The sequence below is a fragment of the Apostichopus japonicus genome, chromosome 2, assembly GCF_037975245.1.
Source record: "Apostichopus japonicus isolate 1M-3 chromosome 2, ASM3797524v1, whole genome shotgun sequence".
Lineage (NCBI taxonomy): Eukaryota > Metazoa > Echinodermata > Holothuroidea > Aspidochirotida > Stichopodidae > Apostichopus > Apostichopus japonicus.
The window spans coordinates 4,937,836-4,953,412 of record NC_092562.1 but is presented as its reverse complement, the minus strand read 5'-3'; the positions used below and the strand labels follow the sequence as shown (position 1 = coordinate 4,953,412).

The following is a 15,577-nucleotide window of genomic DNA, read 5'->3' as shown; positions in this document are numbered from 1 at the left end:
GTATAAAATTTACATCTAAATTTCTTTCACAGTAACAATTAGTTGACGCCATACCACCTTTATATGAATATATTGACGTCATAAGGCATCAGTCAGTTGGTAGTTAGTTCGAAGCATTATAATATATATATCTTCGGTTCAGTTGATGGGGTCCTTCACATTATTCGTCACAATCACCGTATAAGCAATTGAGAGGAATAACTGTAAAAGTGAAAGGAAAGTGTTACATATATGTAAATACTTGGTGGAATTTCAATCAATTTTGACATTCTGAATCAAACCATGTTTAATGATTGAATTTTCATTTACCAAATCTTCACCTTTTTCTAGCTCCTCTCGAAGAACTTGAAACAACAGAAATGTTATCAACAGAAATAGGTAATGTTGACTTATATATATGTATGCTATATGTGTATTTGCCCCCACTCTCTTTTTAATACACCGTTGAAATTTCTAAAGTAAACAAATAATGACAAACCGTTTTAATTACAATCATGTCATCTACAGTAGGATATAGGTCATGTCTGTTATGAACGTATGCAGTGGCGGAGCGTCCATACAGTCAGGGGGGCGAATCCCACCCCCCCCCCTGACGGACTCAAATGGACTGCTGGCGCCCTTTTCAGCTTTTTACCACTTTCTACTTATTCGCGATTATTGACATTTTTATTGCGCTCTCATCTACCTATTGACATAGTTTGTCACATTTGTTAGCAGCTATGTGACATTCCGATTATTAGATAAAATACAGCGTAGAAAAATACTACATATACATGTACCTATACTGTGTACATGCATCCGACAACCTCTGCCACGCTGCGGATGTCAAGTTGTATCGATTCTCGTCCCTCCTCTGGATCTACTATCAGCTATAGGCGATGCGATTGGCTACACGGCCATTAGTTGGTCCTCCACATTTCTCTGACCTGACTTGCGCCCTGGATATGACAGTACAGCTTCGATTTCCAGCGCTGATTAAAAATATCATCATTAAAAGCATTTATGAAAAGTAAAAAAGGTTATGACGGTATTTTCACTTTCAACTGCTGCTTCTCAACAGGGAGACGATGTTACTCGTGCAATGGTATCGATGAATGCTCTCAATCTTTAGAAGAATTAGATCAAGTCACGTGTTCTTCTCTACTTGTGTGCAGCTTTATAAATGTAACCGTACAAATCACAGGTATGACTCAACGTTATTGTTTAAATGATCAAAGTAAGCAATTTGATAATATAACTAACTTGCGATTGATTACCGTACTGCTTAAAGCTACCTTTCATTCCGATTAATACGATTTTATCCCAATCTCCTCCATTCTAATATTCACTATTCTATTACATAATACTCCATTCAACTTCATCCTACTCTATTCTATCATTCAAAGGTTCTCCCCCTGAAACAATTGTAAGTCGCGGATGTTTCTTTGATGTTGAAATTATCGGGTGTATATCTGTCCGAGAATATATTGATATTCTACTTGCTGTGATGCCGTCTTTCAATGAGGACATATTTACCAATGAAACAGGAGCTGCCTGCTTCTGTGATGAAGATCTGTGCAATACTGAGATAGTCTTCCCAATAAGTAAGTAACTAAGAAGTAAATTGACAAAACCAGAATGATTTGTTGTTGCTGGAATTCATCTCTCTAGGCCTTTTAATGACACAGTTTCAAGCAAAGCACCTCTTGAATCTCTGTGCAAAACGGTTTCTCGAAACAAATGATTTACTTTGTCGAAGTGCAAAAGAACGCGGCGGAGGCGGAACCGGAGGCTGAGTGTTGTCACAGGCTTCGATGAGCAGTAGCGAAGAGTTCAATTTGTGTTGGAAAAACCCAAAGTTATAGCCTATTTCACTGTTTTTTAACAAAGGAACATTTTTTTACACATTGGTTTTTGTCTTAAGTTTTACACTATGAAAGCACTATCAGGTTTATAAAAGTTCATTTGATTTGACAACAGCTGGGAATCTTTTAACTAACGATAGGACACATTTTAATAACAAAATTACTAATATGGGAATATCGTATTAAAGAGAAGGGCACTTTTGAGGCATTTTTTGTCCAAAACGGGCAAGGGACCGGATTCTCCACCGCCCTCTTTACCATAAGAAGAGAAATATAACTTGTGTTACTTTGGTCCACCACAATCGCAACAGAAACGACGAAATAATGCTTCAACTTCAAAGGATAAAAAGGTGTTCTATCTATCTTAAAGTAGATATAAGCCGGTAATAACTTGCTAGTGTGCAGCGGCTGGGTGCATCCAAAAAGATCCCCCGGTTAGTTTAAGATATATTCAGTGATTCCAAATTATTTCGTGAATTGGTCAGGATAGCACTCAACGAGAAAGCACTGTCTAAAAAGCTCGTTGACGTTTCATTGAGTGGTATGCATTACGTGACAGATGGCGTCATGAAGTCGTAAGCTCTCTGTAAATCAATTATTTCTTCGTCGTTCAAGACCTCACGTCACCATTTAAAACCTGCGGCGATCTTTCTACCTTATCGAATATGGTATAACATGATCACAAGTAATAATTGCAACCGTCCACGTGTAACGTCACCATTCTGTTTCTTTTCAATCTGCAACGAATTGAATGTGATAGGAAATGAACATGCATTTCCAACGAAGGTTTCTTTTCCAGTTATTTTCTTTGTGTTCAATTACGTTCTCTATAGTGCCCATGTATTAAGACCTTTTTTCTCGTCTGCATTAGTTGGCACACCACGAGCTACAACAGAGTTTGCCGAGGATGTGACGACGATCGCTCCAGACGATGATGAGACGACGTTATTAACTCAGCCCGACGACGTCATGACTAGTGTTCAAGGTATGCCAAATTAACTATATATTAAACTTATGAGTAAATGACGTAATGGCGTTACATAAACATTTTAACTATTCATTTTTTAACATTATTTTATTTTAACAATATCAAATTGAAATATGTCAGAGTTGAAAGAGGAATTACATGAACATTTACGCTAACAAAAGTTGGGCAGATATTTTACCAACAATTGGTACTCATGTATATAACCAACTTTTCATGCAACTTTCAGGCATTTTTTGTACAAAGGTATATCTTTTAGGCAATTAAAATTGGTTAAACTGGCGTAATTTCTCTTGTTTGGAATGGGGGGGGGGGGGCTAACATTCACCCAAATTTTCATTGCATACATAAGTACTCAGTGTTGGGTAAAAATATTAACCCAACCTTTTTAGATTGTTCTCCCTTTCAAAATTATAGCAAAGTGCAAGATATAAAGATTTTGAAATTCAGAAAGGGAATGTTCACCCGAATAAATTACTTCTCATGGTCCCAACAGAACCACAATGTATATAAAGAATTTGTTTCAGAGTAAAAGATTGTTTTAACCAAGTCAGACAATCCATCTTGTAGGCAAGTAACTGTTCTCACTCTTAAATTTCATTCTGTTTTCTGTCATCTAAGTTACCCTATGAAATACACAGTTCTACCTATATGGTAAAAAACGGAATGAACGTTTAAAATAAATGTTAGCTTTTACAAAACAATGACAATCGACAAATATGCCCATTGAAAGTGATACCTGAAATAAGTAGTCGCAATGACAAAGAATACAAATAATACCATAGCTTGTTTCTGTACGGTAAGTTTTGGTTCTGTTCTTCATTTTGTCCATTTCAGGAGCTGTTCAGTGCATGGAAATTACCGGGATTTGTGCTGATTTACTTCCATACCAATATTCCCAACTGGAACCTGTCTTTCCCTTTAACCAAATGATGCCGCTTCCATTCACAAATCTGTTAAGTGTTAGTCAAGTAGTAGTCATCAGTGCAACGTGTGACGATAGATTGGAAGACGATGCGTGTCGTATGCTGTTCCCGCCTTGCCCGACCGAGGGAGTTGAGACGGTGATATGTCCTCAAACGTGCTTCGATTTAATCGTGGATTGTGACATTCTTCATTTCTTTACCCCGTTGGACTGTTCAAGGTTTACATCGAACGTAGAGATTGGCGATGGTCTTTGTCTGGCTGGTATGTATATAACAATCCCTTTCTCACACCGGAAACCAATGACATTGTTTTTGTTCCGAGTCATACTCTACAGTTCTTTACACCTTCGAATTGTTCAAGATTTATATTTGAAAGAGAGATTGGCGATGCATGACTGAGTCTTGCCTAGTTATTAAGTCCGTAACAATAACTTGGTACACCGGAAACCAATGCCACTGATTCTTAAAGCCACTAACATGGTTGAGTTTGCACCTGTTAGCAATTGTTGCATCGTGGAACTAACTTTGGATGGGTTGATGCATTTTCTAAACAGACACACAAAATCTTGATAACTTCTCTTTTCGAAACAGATATCACGACTAAGTCTGGACATAAAAGAACACAGTCAATAACTGGCTGATCAGCTACATCGCATGTTTTCGGACAAGAATATGACCCTCAAGGATTTCAATAAAATACATATAGTATGACAAATTTGTTTGTAATTTATTAAGTCGGTTTGCACAAACCACTTATGGTAGTTTGTTTACCCTCTTTCATAGGTGTTGAAGACCTTGATCCCCTAGTCATGGTAACAGATGCAAAACGTCAATTAGACTTGGAATCAACAACGAATATTCAGCCTGCACTACCACCGCAAGAAATAAGAGGTAAGTGTAAAGGAACACCAATAAGAAAGGTCTTGAAATACTATCATAAAACAAGAGATAATTCTTCTGTAAAAAAACACTAGACTTGTAAGAATGATATGACTTCTATACAGGACGAGAACAAACAAAGGAACTTAAAATGGTGGATCGAAATTTTAATGAAATTGTTGTTTTAATATTTAAGTTTTAGCAGTTATTTGAGACCATTAAATTCCATTCTCAAAACAACGTATAGAGTCGCTGGATGTACGCCACGTTACACGTAAACGAGATTATTACAACCCAGTATGATAACCAATAGGAAGATGAGTGAAATTAGCACATTACGGTCTATGAGCAAACCATAAATGAGAGAATGTTGCACTTATGAAAAATGGTTTATGAACCACACACATATCGCCCCAACGTGAAACAGAAAAGTCAAATGATATCTATTGTGAAACCATTTTGCGGATGTCTTTTCGATGAAACATAATTTAACTGAATATAAATTAACCCTCTCACATATTATATTTGACATTTTAGAAGACTGAATTAAGTATTCCTATAACTTGATTCAAACACGTGGGATGTCTTCGCCTTCTACTGGCCGGAGTAGGCCTAGTAACAAAGTTATGTATAATTCGTATAATCATTCTGCGGAATATTCTTTATGCCCTTTTTCCCCTTTCTCTGAATTTGTGACGTCATATCCAGGTAACCATTGATATTACCATAACGTTATGGATTGACAAGCAATCCACATTAGTTTGAAGATCGTATTTTGCCCTTCTCCGAAAGTTTCATATTCTGCAACATGCCAAATTCCAGGGGTCATCATTCCATAGGCGACCCTTTGGACAAATACCGGCTATCACCTGAAAGATTCAGTTCGGCCCCCGTTAAAACAATAGTCGTCCCATATCTTGCACTGATCGGCGATGCGGACCCAGAAGTCATTTACGACTTGAGCACCTTACCGGCTTTACTCCCTACCCTGCACTCTGCCTTATGCATATAGGTACAGTAGCGATATTTTGGTGTTGTGCCGCTATTTGCGCCAACTAATGTTTCTCTCTGACCCTCGTTAAAAATTAATTGAGTGCCCAGGCTGTCATATATCCTGTTTCACATAGACGACAAGAGACATATGTATACTATATGACCAGGAACTTGTCTTTTTTCGTATGAATAGTACCTTTCATATAGAAAACTACCACAGTGCTTAAGTTCCGTATCAAACTTGTTTAAACTTCGAGCAAAAGGTATAGGGTTACATGTTTCACTTTTCGTTGTTCGTCGTTGAAAAATAAAGCGATGAATATCGAATATAATATTCGACGGTAAGTATGACTCAATCATATCCATAACATGACACGATGAATAATGCGCGTATTGCAGGGTTATTTTTATTTCAGTTTGCGTTTACATGAAAATTATCCGAAAAATAAAAGATTTGTTAACAGTATATACTTATGTTTACATTTTAAATAAATACAATGTAGTAACGTAGGTCTGAATATGTGATTAGATATATAAGCGAGAAATTCAGCATCTCACCCCAAGAAAATCCCTAAATTCCTATATCGAACTAGTGTAAATCGAGATATATATTCGAGTTATATACTCACAGTAACCAGTAACAAAACTATTGATATATCTATCATTTTAGAGTCTATTTCGATATGTTCACACCTTGATGGAGCACTAACGCTTTATCCATGTTTATAAAGACACTCGCATGTGTGTAATAACATAATGATATTGTTCAATTTCACAAGTTTCACAGTATCCCTGTTCAAGTTCATTGGCCATGCGTATATCAATGTACACAGTGCTTAACTAGTGTATACTCTTTGACGATTACAATCTCAACAAGATAACGTGTTAAATTTGTTAAAGAGTTGAACAAGTAAATTGATTTTATTAACACATAATAGTGGCATGAATTGAAACAACCTTAAAGCTGTGTATTGAGTTTTATTTTCTTTCTTTCTACTATCAAATGATTTCGTTTTTCTTTTTAGGTTGTACATATTTTTTGGTCAGCTCGAATGTCGCGATGTAACCTTTGTTTCATTAAGCGCTTTTACAAGTTCTTACTGAGGGGTTATGACCTCGTCTGCCCCCCCCCCCCCTGATAGTTACCCCTTGATAACAGCTCGATGAAACTATAGGTCATGCGCTTTAGCGGAGAACGAGAAAACAACTAACTGGAGTACCATCGACATGAACATTGAGTTAAAAGTACTACACGTTATTTTGTTAAAGCAAAAAGTACTCAACAGTGTTACACAAAATCCTCAGAATATACGGAGCCTTCCATGAGAAAGCCTGGGTCTCAAATCACGAAGCCATTTTGGGTGAAAATTCTTAGTTCCTCTTACATTTATGCAAGTTCCTTGAAAAGATGTAATGATTGACTGAACATCAGGGGCATATACTCTTTGCTCCTCTACATTTAAATAGTTTGTGCAAATAGATTTCGTGTGATCTATAGACTAAGTTCTTACACTTTTCTCGAGCTTGATGGTAGTATAATGATAGGAAACTCGGGAGTCGACGATTTAACTCTTCCATTATATATTCGCGCGGAAATTACAGAAACGTATATATATACCCAACTTTGTCTAAAGTCTATACATGCACCTTTATTAAATAAACGAATTCTTGTCTCGTAGATATTGTTGTAGGCGTATATACAAAGTGTTCATATATCGAGTAATTGTTAACACCTAGGTTACCAATAGTATATAACCAAAAAAAGGCACAGAATATCCTTCAAAGATGGTAACTCGTCAAGCGAAGAGACAAAAGTTGAGTTAGTCAAGCAGTACCACTGTAGTCATTGAACTGTAACACCTTTCAGATTGAACTAACATCGGTTTCAAAAACACAAGGTTCTTTTTGGCATTGTTAAGGTTATGCTGTCGATGAATGCTATGATTGGTTTCTTGTACACTGTGATACTGGTGTCATATAAACACGTTGTACCAGGTAGCGATAAGCCATCAGAACGGGTATAGCTGAGTATACCGTGGACGTCTATAACTGGATACAAGGAGTAATAAGTCGATATCATGTCATGGTAGCACAGTGATATAGATGAACATTGGAAATTGATCTAACTTTTAGGAAATATATTTTCTGCTGTGAGGGTCTTTGGTTTCTAACAGTGCAACCATGGCTATGATGCGGGCCATTATCGTAGCGTTTGTATTTGTTTCGGTGTCAGCCCAGGTTGTTGCGCAACGTAAGTATGGCATTATGAAATACTACAATGGCTCTTATTCAAATTATATAGGCCTATTTATGAGCCTAAGTAAATACCTTGTATGTATTGTGTATGCAAAATGCATTCAGATTAACACACACATACACGCATAACACACACCTTCGCCGCTTTGTTTCTTACTAGACTCACTTCATTATGAGAATTGGTCTATTTTTCGGTAATTATTAAGCCCGAATGAAATCCGGGTAAACTACGTTAGTTACTATACACGAGAACGTCTAAAGTTATCATCAAAGAGAATAAGCAGAGACAATTCGACATTTTAATAACACTTCCTAACCTTCTATGTTTCTAGATATGTAAAGGTGTTGTGATCCTGCATGTGGTATGTGGATCACGCGTCGCTCACATGTGTATAGCTGTTATAGACATTATGCCCATATGGTTATATTATATATATATATATATATATATATATATATATATATATATATATATATATATATTTTTTTTTTACCCCCTCACCCCCTCTCACATACTACGCTCAATTGGTGAACCACATTTTACTTCATGCATATTTTAACATTTACAGGGAATTCAAAATTGTGACTTAACTTGTAAACCATACTATTTGCAGACCATGAGGTAAATAACGCCCATGGAATGGATGGATAAAGCCGTCCCCACCCCTCTCCTATACCTCCGGCCATGGCGTCACTCGTAACATATAATAATAATAAAAAATAAACCAATACGTGATTTGTGCTGTATATATGTTCCTCAAACATCATTATTTTGTGATGACTTAAAGTCGTATTCATGGGACAGTATAGAGATCTAGAATCAATTCAATGTATAATGTAGGAAATGAATCATTATATCTAGGTACAGCTATAAAACTTCCACCGCAAGGTACATATAGTTCTTGTCCCAAACAAAATCACATTCGTTGAAATGTTTCGCGCAACTTTTCAACCCCCAGTTTCACCCCTGCCCCTCTTACCTTACCTCTTCCTCCCCTCCCCCTTTCCTGCCCCTCTAGTCTAAAACATGTATTTCTCAGGGGGTGCGCGCCATGTCATGGGAATAGTTCTGTTACATTTAACCACATTTCAATATAGTGACTTTCTCTAACATAAAAAATGTAATTATTTATTGTTAGTATCATAAAAGTACCAGCGTTTACAAATGTTGTTTCTGAGTTGCTGATACATACTGCTATTGACTATACCGTAAAGACCGAAACACTTTGGAGGGTATTTTTTAGCGATTTTGAATTAAAACCATAAAACAGATCAAAAGGAGAAATGAAAATTTCAAAAAGCACAGTACCAAATTCTAAACTTTTCAGGATTTTTTGTTTCATTCTGTAACAAAACCAAGGGATTATTTTTTTTTCATCAAACAACGTTTACTTGCCAAGATACCTCTCCATTCGACCAACTCTACCCCACCCAAACCCCTTCCTGCTATTAAAACTTGTTGCCCGACGTGTTGATATGTCCTGGCGTTAGGAGATACTTTATTAATCAAAATTTCTTGAAGAGCAAGGAAAAAAGATCATTTCTGTTGATCGATATTGGCAACCCAGTTCTATATCACCTCATCAGAGATTTGACAAAGTATCAACTCCCTGCATTGATTACGCATCGCCATATGATGTTCACTTAATTCACTGGCAGTAATGCGCCTGCGTTAAATCAAATTTAACACAATGTTGTAGACTCATACAACGACAATTTACAGGGTTATACACGACCCTTTGTCGAGTTATTTACTTACTTTGGCGCTTTTGTAACTCCGCTTACTTTAGTTGTGTTCAAGCCATTCTTGAAAGGGTCAAATGAACTAGATCACCTAGACATATACAAATCAAGCTATTGAAATCCTATAGATTTTATCTCCTCCCTTTTTCTTTTAACCTTGCTTGTTTCTTTTTCTTTTTTGTATTTGCTGATTTGATTTGTATTCTTTTGACAATATCATTCATAATTCTTTACATAAGGAGGTTAATGGTTGTGGCGATACGATACACAGCCTAATTGTAATCGCGTATTACTATACCGTGTCGTATGCTAATAGGCGACACACTGAACTACCCGAAGCTTCGCTATGGTTCCCGTTGAACCAACACCATGTGGAAAAATAAACAATAGCTTCTGAATAAAACTTAGTATACAAGAACATAGGTCATTGGTATAAAATGTATATTTGTTATAATCTTAAATTAAACGAGACCTTATAGGGTTGATGTTTGATAGTGTTTCTACCATACATCACACTAAGGCTTCACTTCGCTATTACATGGAGTAACAGTCTGATCGCTTCATTGTACAGTTATATGTGCAGGCGCGTATCCAGGGGGGGGCGTTGGGGGCGCGCGCCCCCCGGGTAAGAAAAAGAGGAGAGAAAAAAGAGAAGAAAAAGGGAAAAAGAGGGGGAAAGAGGAGGAGGAGAGGAAAGAAGGGAAAAGAAAAAGAAGAAAGAGAGAAAACGGAGAAAAGGAGGGAGTAAAAGAAAACTGCCAAGACACCGGGAAGAGAAATAGGAACAGTGACATCATTACAGCGCGGATCCCTATTATATACACATGGCCGGGTAGCCAGTGACGGATCGAGGACTTCGGAAGGGTCGTGCGCCTCACCCAACCCCTTACACCGACAACTCCATATTTGACGTTACCATTTTCCCTCTCTCACTAATGTATCTATATATATATATGGTCTATCATAACGCGTGTATGTGTATGGAAGCCTGAAACAATTGTGCTATGAAACCAACTGTGGCTGGTCTCGAACTCGTCCGAGTCGTCGGGGAACATGACGCATGGCGACCGCCCCCCCCCCCCCCGAGCATATTTTTTTTTATGATATCGCTAGTAATTTCAAAATAGAAAATGCTTAGATGCAACTTACAAGGTATGGGAAGTGTCATTTCCAGCGATCTGGGAGGCATTTTCGGCCAAAATTTTCTTGTACGCGTCGCGCCATTTTGTGGTGGCGCTACGCTTAGATAGTTTTCCTACAAGCTTCGCCCCTCCCTTGGCAAATTATTCGTTGCGCACCTGTTCGAATTTGTAAAGATAACAGCAGATATCACATCATATCAGTGAGCATGAAAATTGCGGGTCCAGGATGAACAGCCTCAAAACTGTCGATGTGTGTAGTCATAGGAACCCAATTTGATTGGGGGGGGGGGGGGGGGCTGTAACGACTTGCCCGATAAATATAACCTAAATATTTCGCGCGCTCCGCGCGCGTTTAACAATACAATGTCAATATCATATAGGCAAGCATCGGTTATTACATCGCATACCATCGTGTACCGTACGGTCCGTGGAAATTGCGCAGTACACCGCGGGATGCTAATATAAACAACGAAATGTCTTATGTAGATGGAAAAAAAGCATGGAGGTGCAATTATGTCAAATTCTCTTTTACATTAGTAATGGCGAATTAGTCGACCAAGCTTAGAACTTTATTTTAATTATCAAGGAGATATTTGTTCATTTCCTTTAGCTATACATCATTGCAATTTATTTTTCTTTCAGTAGGAACCCCCACCCCCGCCTCCTACGCCTATGTGTGTAGTGTTCGGTTGAAGGAAATATCTGCTATTATTTCATTTCCGAAACCAAGTTTTATAATAGCCGTTATAAGAGGGTTTAATATTTGTACACCAATAAATTAACTGTGTCTGAATTTTAGAAAATTTCCTTACCAACATTCTTCATCATACTTCCCTCTACTCGTGTAATTTTGACCGGTCTGTTAGGGGTTGAAGGAGGTTTTCTATATTGGTTGTCCATAGATGGCATTGTTTGCAACATTATGGGTATGTTTTGAAGTGAAATTTCAAATTCTCAACAAATAATGGGCTGAAAACCTTGAAAAGTGGGGCTGTCGGGTATTGTGGGCCGAATCACCTACAAAAGCAATGATACACAGGACATGCGATGAGGTCGAACATGATTTGTGACTGAAGAAAATCTATAAAAAGTTTATGGATGAAAACATAAACTATTGGGAAATACTTGGTTCTCAGGCAAAAGTGTACATTTGGTTGGTCATTTTCAAGCCCGAGAAGTGCCATTTCCGGTGATCTGGGGGTATAAAAACCAGAATTTTTCTTGTACGCTGCGCGCCAACCGATGGTGGCGCTCCGCTTAGATAGTAATTCGCGCCCCCGGGTTAGAAAATCCTGCATGGATACGCCCCTGATGTGTTATAATGGTTGTTGTTTATTTTTGTTTGTTTCTTTCTTTCTTTCTTTTCAGTTCTAGAATGCTACGCATGTAGTCAAAACTGTGCAGACGTGACCAATTTACCACGCACGACGTGTTTGATGGGCGAAGTGTGCGTAGCGTTCAACTTCTCGTTCGGTGGTATGAATAAACTTTAGTACGGTATTCTGTCGGTAGGCCTATACCAACTTGCTTACATTAACATATTTCATTCATTGACGTAATGCAAATAATACTACTACTACTACTAATAATAATAATAATTATAGTATAATAATTATAGTATAATAATAATAATAGAACAATTAAAGATTTGTCATTGTTAATGTAAGTTTGGGGATACATGTCATGGAAATAACAAAGAAAAGTCTTTTGATATTGGGATAACAAAATAAGGTAATTGTAAGAACTGTAATAAAATGTTTCTGAAGACAATTATGAGAAGTAAGGGAGAACATCTAATAATATGCGACTAAATTCCGTTACCTTTAGCGATTTAATTAATAGAGCCAAGGACTTACTACAGACATTGTTAATCCAAGCATGCATGGTATATGAATTATTCATCGACCCAGAGAAACTGTGGGTTTTGCTCCTGCAACTCAGAGTATTTAGAATACTTCTTTATGTGATATATTCATCGTTTCTCTTCAATAATTTCATGACCTTGATGAATAGGGATGCCAGTGGCATTCAGAGGATGTCTGGATAGTAATACTGTCGTTACCGGGGAGTGTATATCTGGGAGCCAGTACCTACAACTTTTATCCGGTGCACCAGTACCGCCCCCAGCGACTGGCTTAGTATGTGCTTGTAACGATAGTTTATGTAATGACCACGTGATCAGTTATCTCGATGACTTACCAGTTGAGCCTGAAGTTACGACAGCCTCTTTAACCGGTAAGAATTTCCAATTAATCTCTGCAACACTTGTCTATATCTCCAGTTCAGTGAATATTTAACCAGCATTATTGAACAAAAAGGGGCGTTACTCAAATTTCAGATTGATTTGAGAAACGGAAAGAAGTCATCTGTGTTCATGATATATGTGAAAGTATCGGATAATCTTGAACTTTAAAAGTTGCCTTTACTACTCAACTTCCAATAGTCATATCAACAATGATGCATTTTATGCTAAAAGTCAGATTGAATTACAACGTGCGTGGTAATGCGGTCCATCATGAGGTACTCCGTGTTCGGGAAAGCGCTAATATTTTCGTCCAAAAAGATTTTCCCTACAAATTTCCCTACAACGCCATAACTTCAAAAACTTTTAAACGTCAAATCCCCAAAGCGTCACGTACTTAAACGCTAACACCTCACTATCAACCTAATCCATGTGAGCTTTCAAATACGAAATACCCCATTATCTGCCGAACGTTTCGATATTCTTAGATATCAACAGGATATTCCGAGAACATCCCCGTCCGATGTGTCAAGTGTATGTGTTTCTGTAAATGTGCGGTACAGCCACTCACTGCACTTTTCAAGCAGACGACACTTGATTAAAAATTAGTTTACCTTAGAAGCTGGTCCTGACGTTCAGTTAAACAATTACCGTGGACTACGAATTTTGTTTCATATTCCAGATATTGTCAAAAGTCGACGATTACTTTGAATTGTTAAGTCACAGAAAAATATGGAGCATGTTATGTATCCATTTTCTTGAACAATGGACAGTATTTGTGCATACAGAATGTCAATTATAAATTAAGGTTTTGCTACGGTAGTACGGTAATACTACTCGTTCTTTACGTTATTTCTGCAGGCCTATCAATGTGTATGCTTGTTATTGTATATTCAGATCACATCAATTGCTAGGCTAGGTCAAACGACAATTCGTCATGTCTTAATGTAACTTTTTACGTAAGTATAAGAGAATCGAATGTTTTATTTACCATGTAATGATACGAAATCGTATCAAAGTTAATTATTGAACGTTTTTATGCCCTCCGCACATTGCACTGAGAGTGATCATTCCATTTCCAACATTGTCATAGTCCTACAACCAGTACAAGTATGTATGTATTGTATATGTATGTATATTAGATCCTCCTGCAAGCAGGAACTCGCGAAGAAGCCTAATTGGCTTATCAAAGCCGCAAGCTGACCGAAGTCAGTCTCTCACATTCATATTTAACGTCCATGATTATGAATTGTTAATTGTCAACAACTCTGTAACTGGACGACATACATTAATTTGGGAGTGACTCGAACCGGGGACCTTATGATTGAAAGGCACCGGTGTTAACCACTAAGCTACTGTAACACTCCAGAGTGATTATCTACAATAGGACTATCCAGCTATTGTTAATAGGCCTAACCTTAGGACTAATTCTTAGTATCTAGGACATTTTGCTGTGTTCTACATTGTAACAATAGGATGTTGCCATGTGGTAAGTTAGTATGGAGGGGTGAATAACTTTTAGCTGGCAATGTTTACTCATTGTCAAATATATTTCAGTATTCACTCTTTTGTCAAAGAAGCTATCAAAGTGTTTGTCATACAATTTGACAAGTCAACATTGTCATTAGGAGAAAAATTCACATCAGCTGAGCTATAATTAGTTTATTATTCTTTCAACAGGTCCTAGATGCTACTCTTGCAATGGTGAAGCAAATTGTTCTTTACCCCTTGACCAACAAGCAATAGACCAGTGTTTACCTGGTTTTATATGTTCCGTTGTCAATATCACTCTTGAGTTTGAAGGTTAGTGTTTGATTGTCTTATGGCTTATTCATTATATGATCTCATTATCATCATCATCATCTTTATTCTAAAATCGCAAAATTGTTCGTTGCAGTGAATGTCGTCTGGTACTGACTATGCTGTGCATTTATATGTATTTTAGATCCTCCTGCAAGCAGGAACTCGCGAAGAAGCCTCATTGGCTTATCAAAGCCACAAGCTGACCGAAGTCAGTCTCTTAGATTCATATTTAACATCCCTGATTATGAATTGTCAATTGTCAACAACTCTGTAACTGGGCGACATACGTTAATCTTGGAGTGACTCGAACTCGGGACCTTATGATTGAAAGGCACCGGTGTTAACCATTGAGTTAACCACTGAGTTTCATCTTGTATTACCTTTCAGGTTTACAGGGAACTCAGGACATTTCCAGGGGATGCTTTGATATTGTCGAAGTGGGATGTTTGAATTCTTCTGGATTCATAGATAAAGTCGTTAGCCCACAGTTTCCCGCAGCCTCTGATTTTCTGTTGTCTGACAGTGGAAGTGCATGTTACTGTGACACAGATCTGTGTAATACAGACATCTCTTCATTACAAGGTAAAGTTACATTTTTTTAAATAATATTTAAAATTGGAAGAACAAATTGAAACTTTATGTTTACCAGTTTCAACATCAAGAGAATAAAAAACTTGTAGTGCATATATTGAGTTGTCCTATTTAACAACTCTTGGTGCACTATAACAGTGCTGGATACTAAAGTTCTGCAACCAATCATATTC

The 15,577-nt window shown here is 37.4% G+C and overlaps 1 protein-coding gene and 1 long non-coding RNA gene across 31 annotated transcripts in view; one reads left to right on the top strand and one right to left on the bottom strand.

Annotated features, from left to right (window-relative positions):
- LOC139975283 (uncharacterized) overlaps window positions 1-15,577 on the top strand; it is a 103,285-nt gene that overhangs the window by 21,486 nt on the left and 66,222 nt on the right. For all 30 annotated transcript variants that reach the window (XM_071983288.1, XM_071983316.1, XM_071983307.1 and 27 more), the window contains 10 exons: window positions 331-378; window positions 1,061-1,183; window positions 1,386-1,583; window positions 2,716-2,829; window positions 3,667-4,017; window positions 4,539-4,646; window positions 12,137-12,244; window positions 12,782-13,003; window positions 14,691-14,813; window positions 15,201-15,395. In XM_071983288.1, coding sequence (XP_071839389.1) covers window positions 331-378; window positions 1,061-1,183; window positions 1,386-1,583; window positions 2,716-2,829; window positions 3,667-4,017; window positions 4,539-4,646; window positions 12,137-12,244; window positions 12,782-13,003; window positions 14,691-14,813; window positions 15,201-15,395 — 1,590 coding nt within the window. The remainder of the gene's footprint in view (window positions 1-330; window positions 379-1,060; window positions 1,184-1,385; window positions 1,584-2,715; window positions 2,830-3,666; window positions 4,018-4,538; window positions 4,647-12,136; window positions 12,245-12,781; window positions 13,004-14,690; window positions 14,814-15,200; window positions 15,396-15,577) is intronic.
- Window positions 7-3,732, bottom strand: LOC139975421 (uncharacterized). Its single transcript, XR_011795737.1, has 3 exons — window positions 3,610-3,732; window positions 780-971; window positions 7-201 (listed from the first exon to the last, which is right to left on the bottom strand). It is a non-coding gene; the product is annotated as an uncharacterized lncRNA (long non-coding RNA).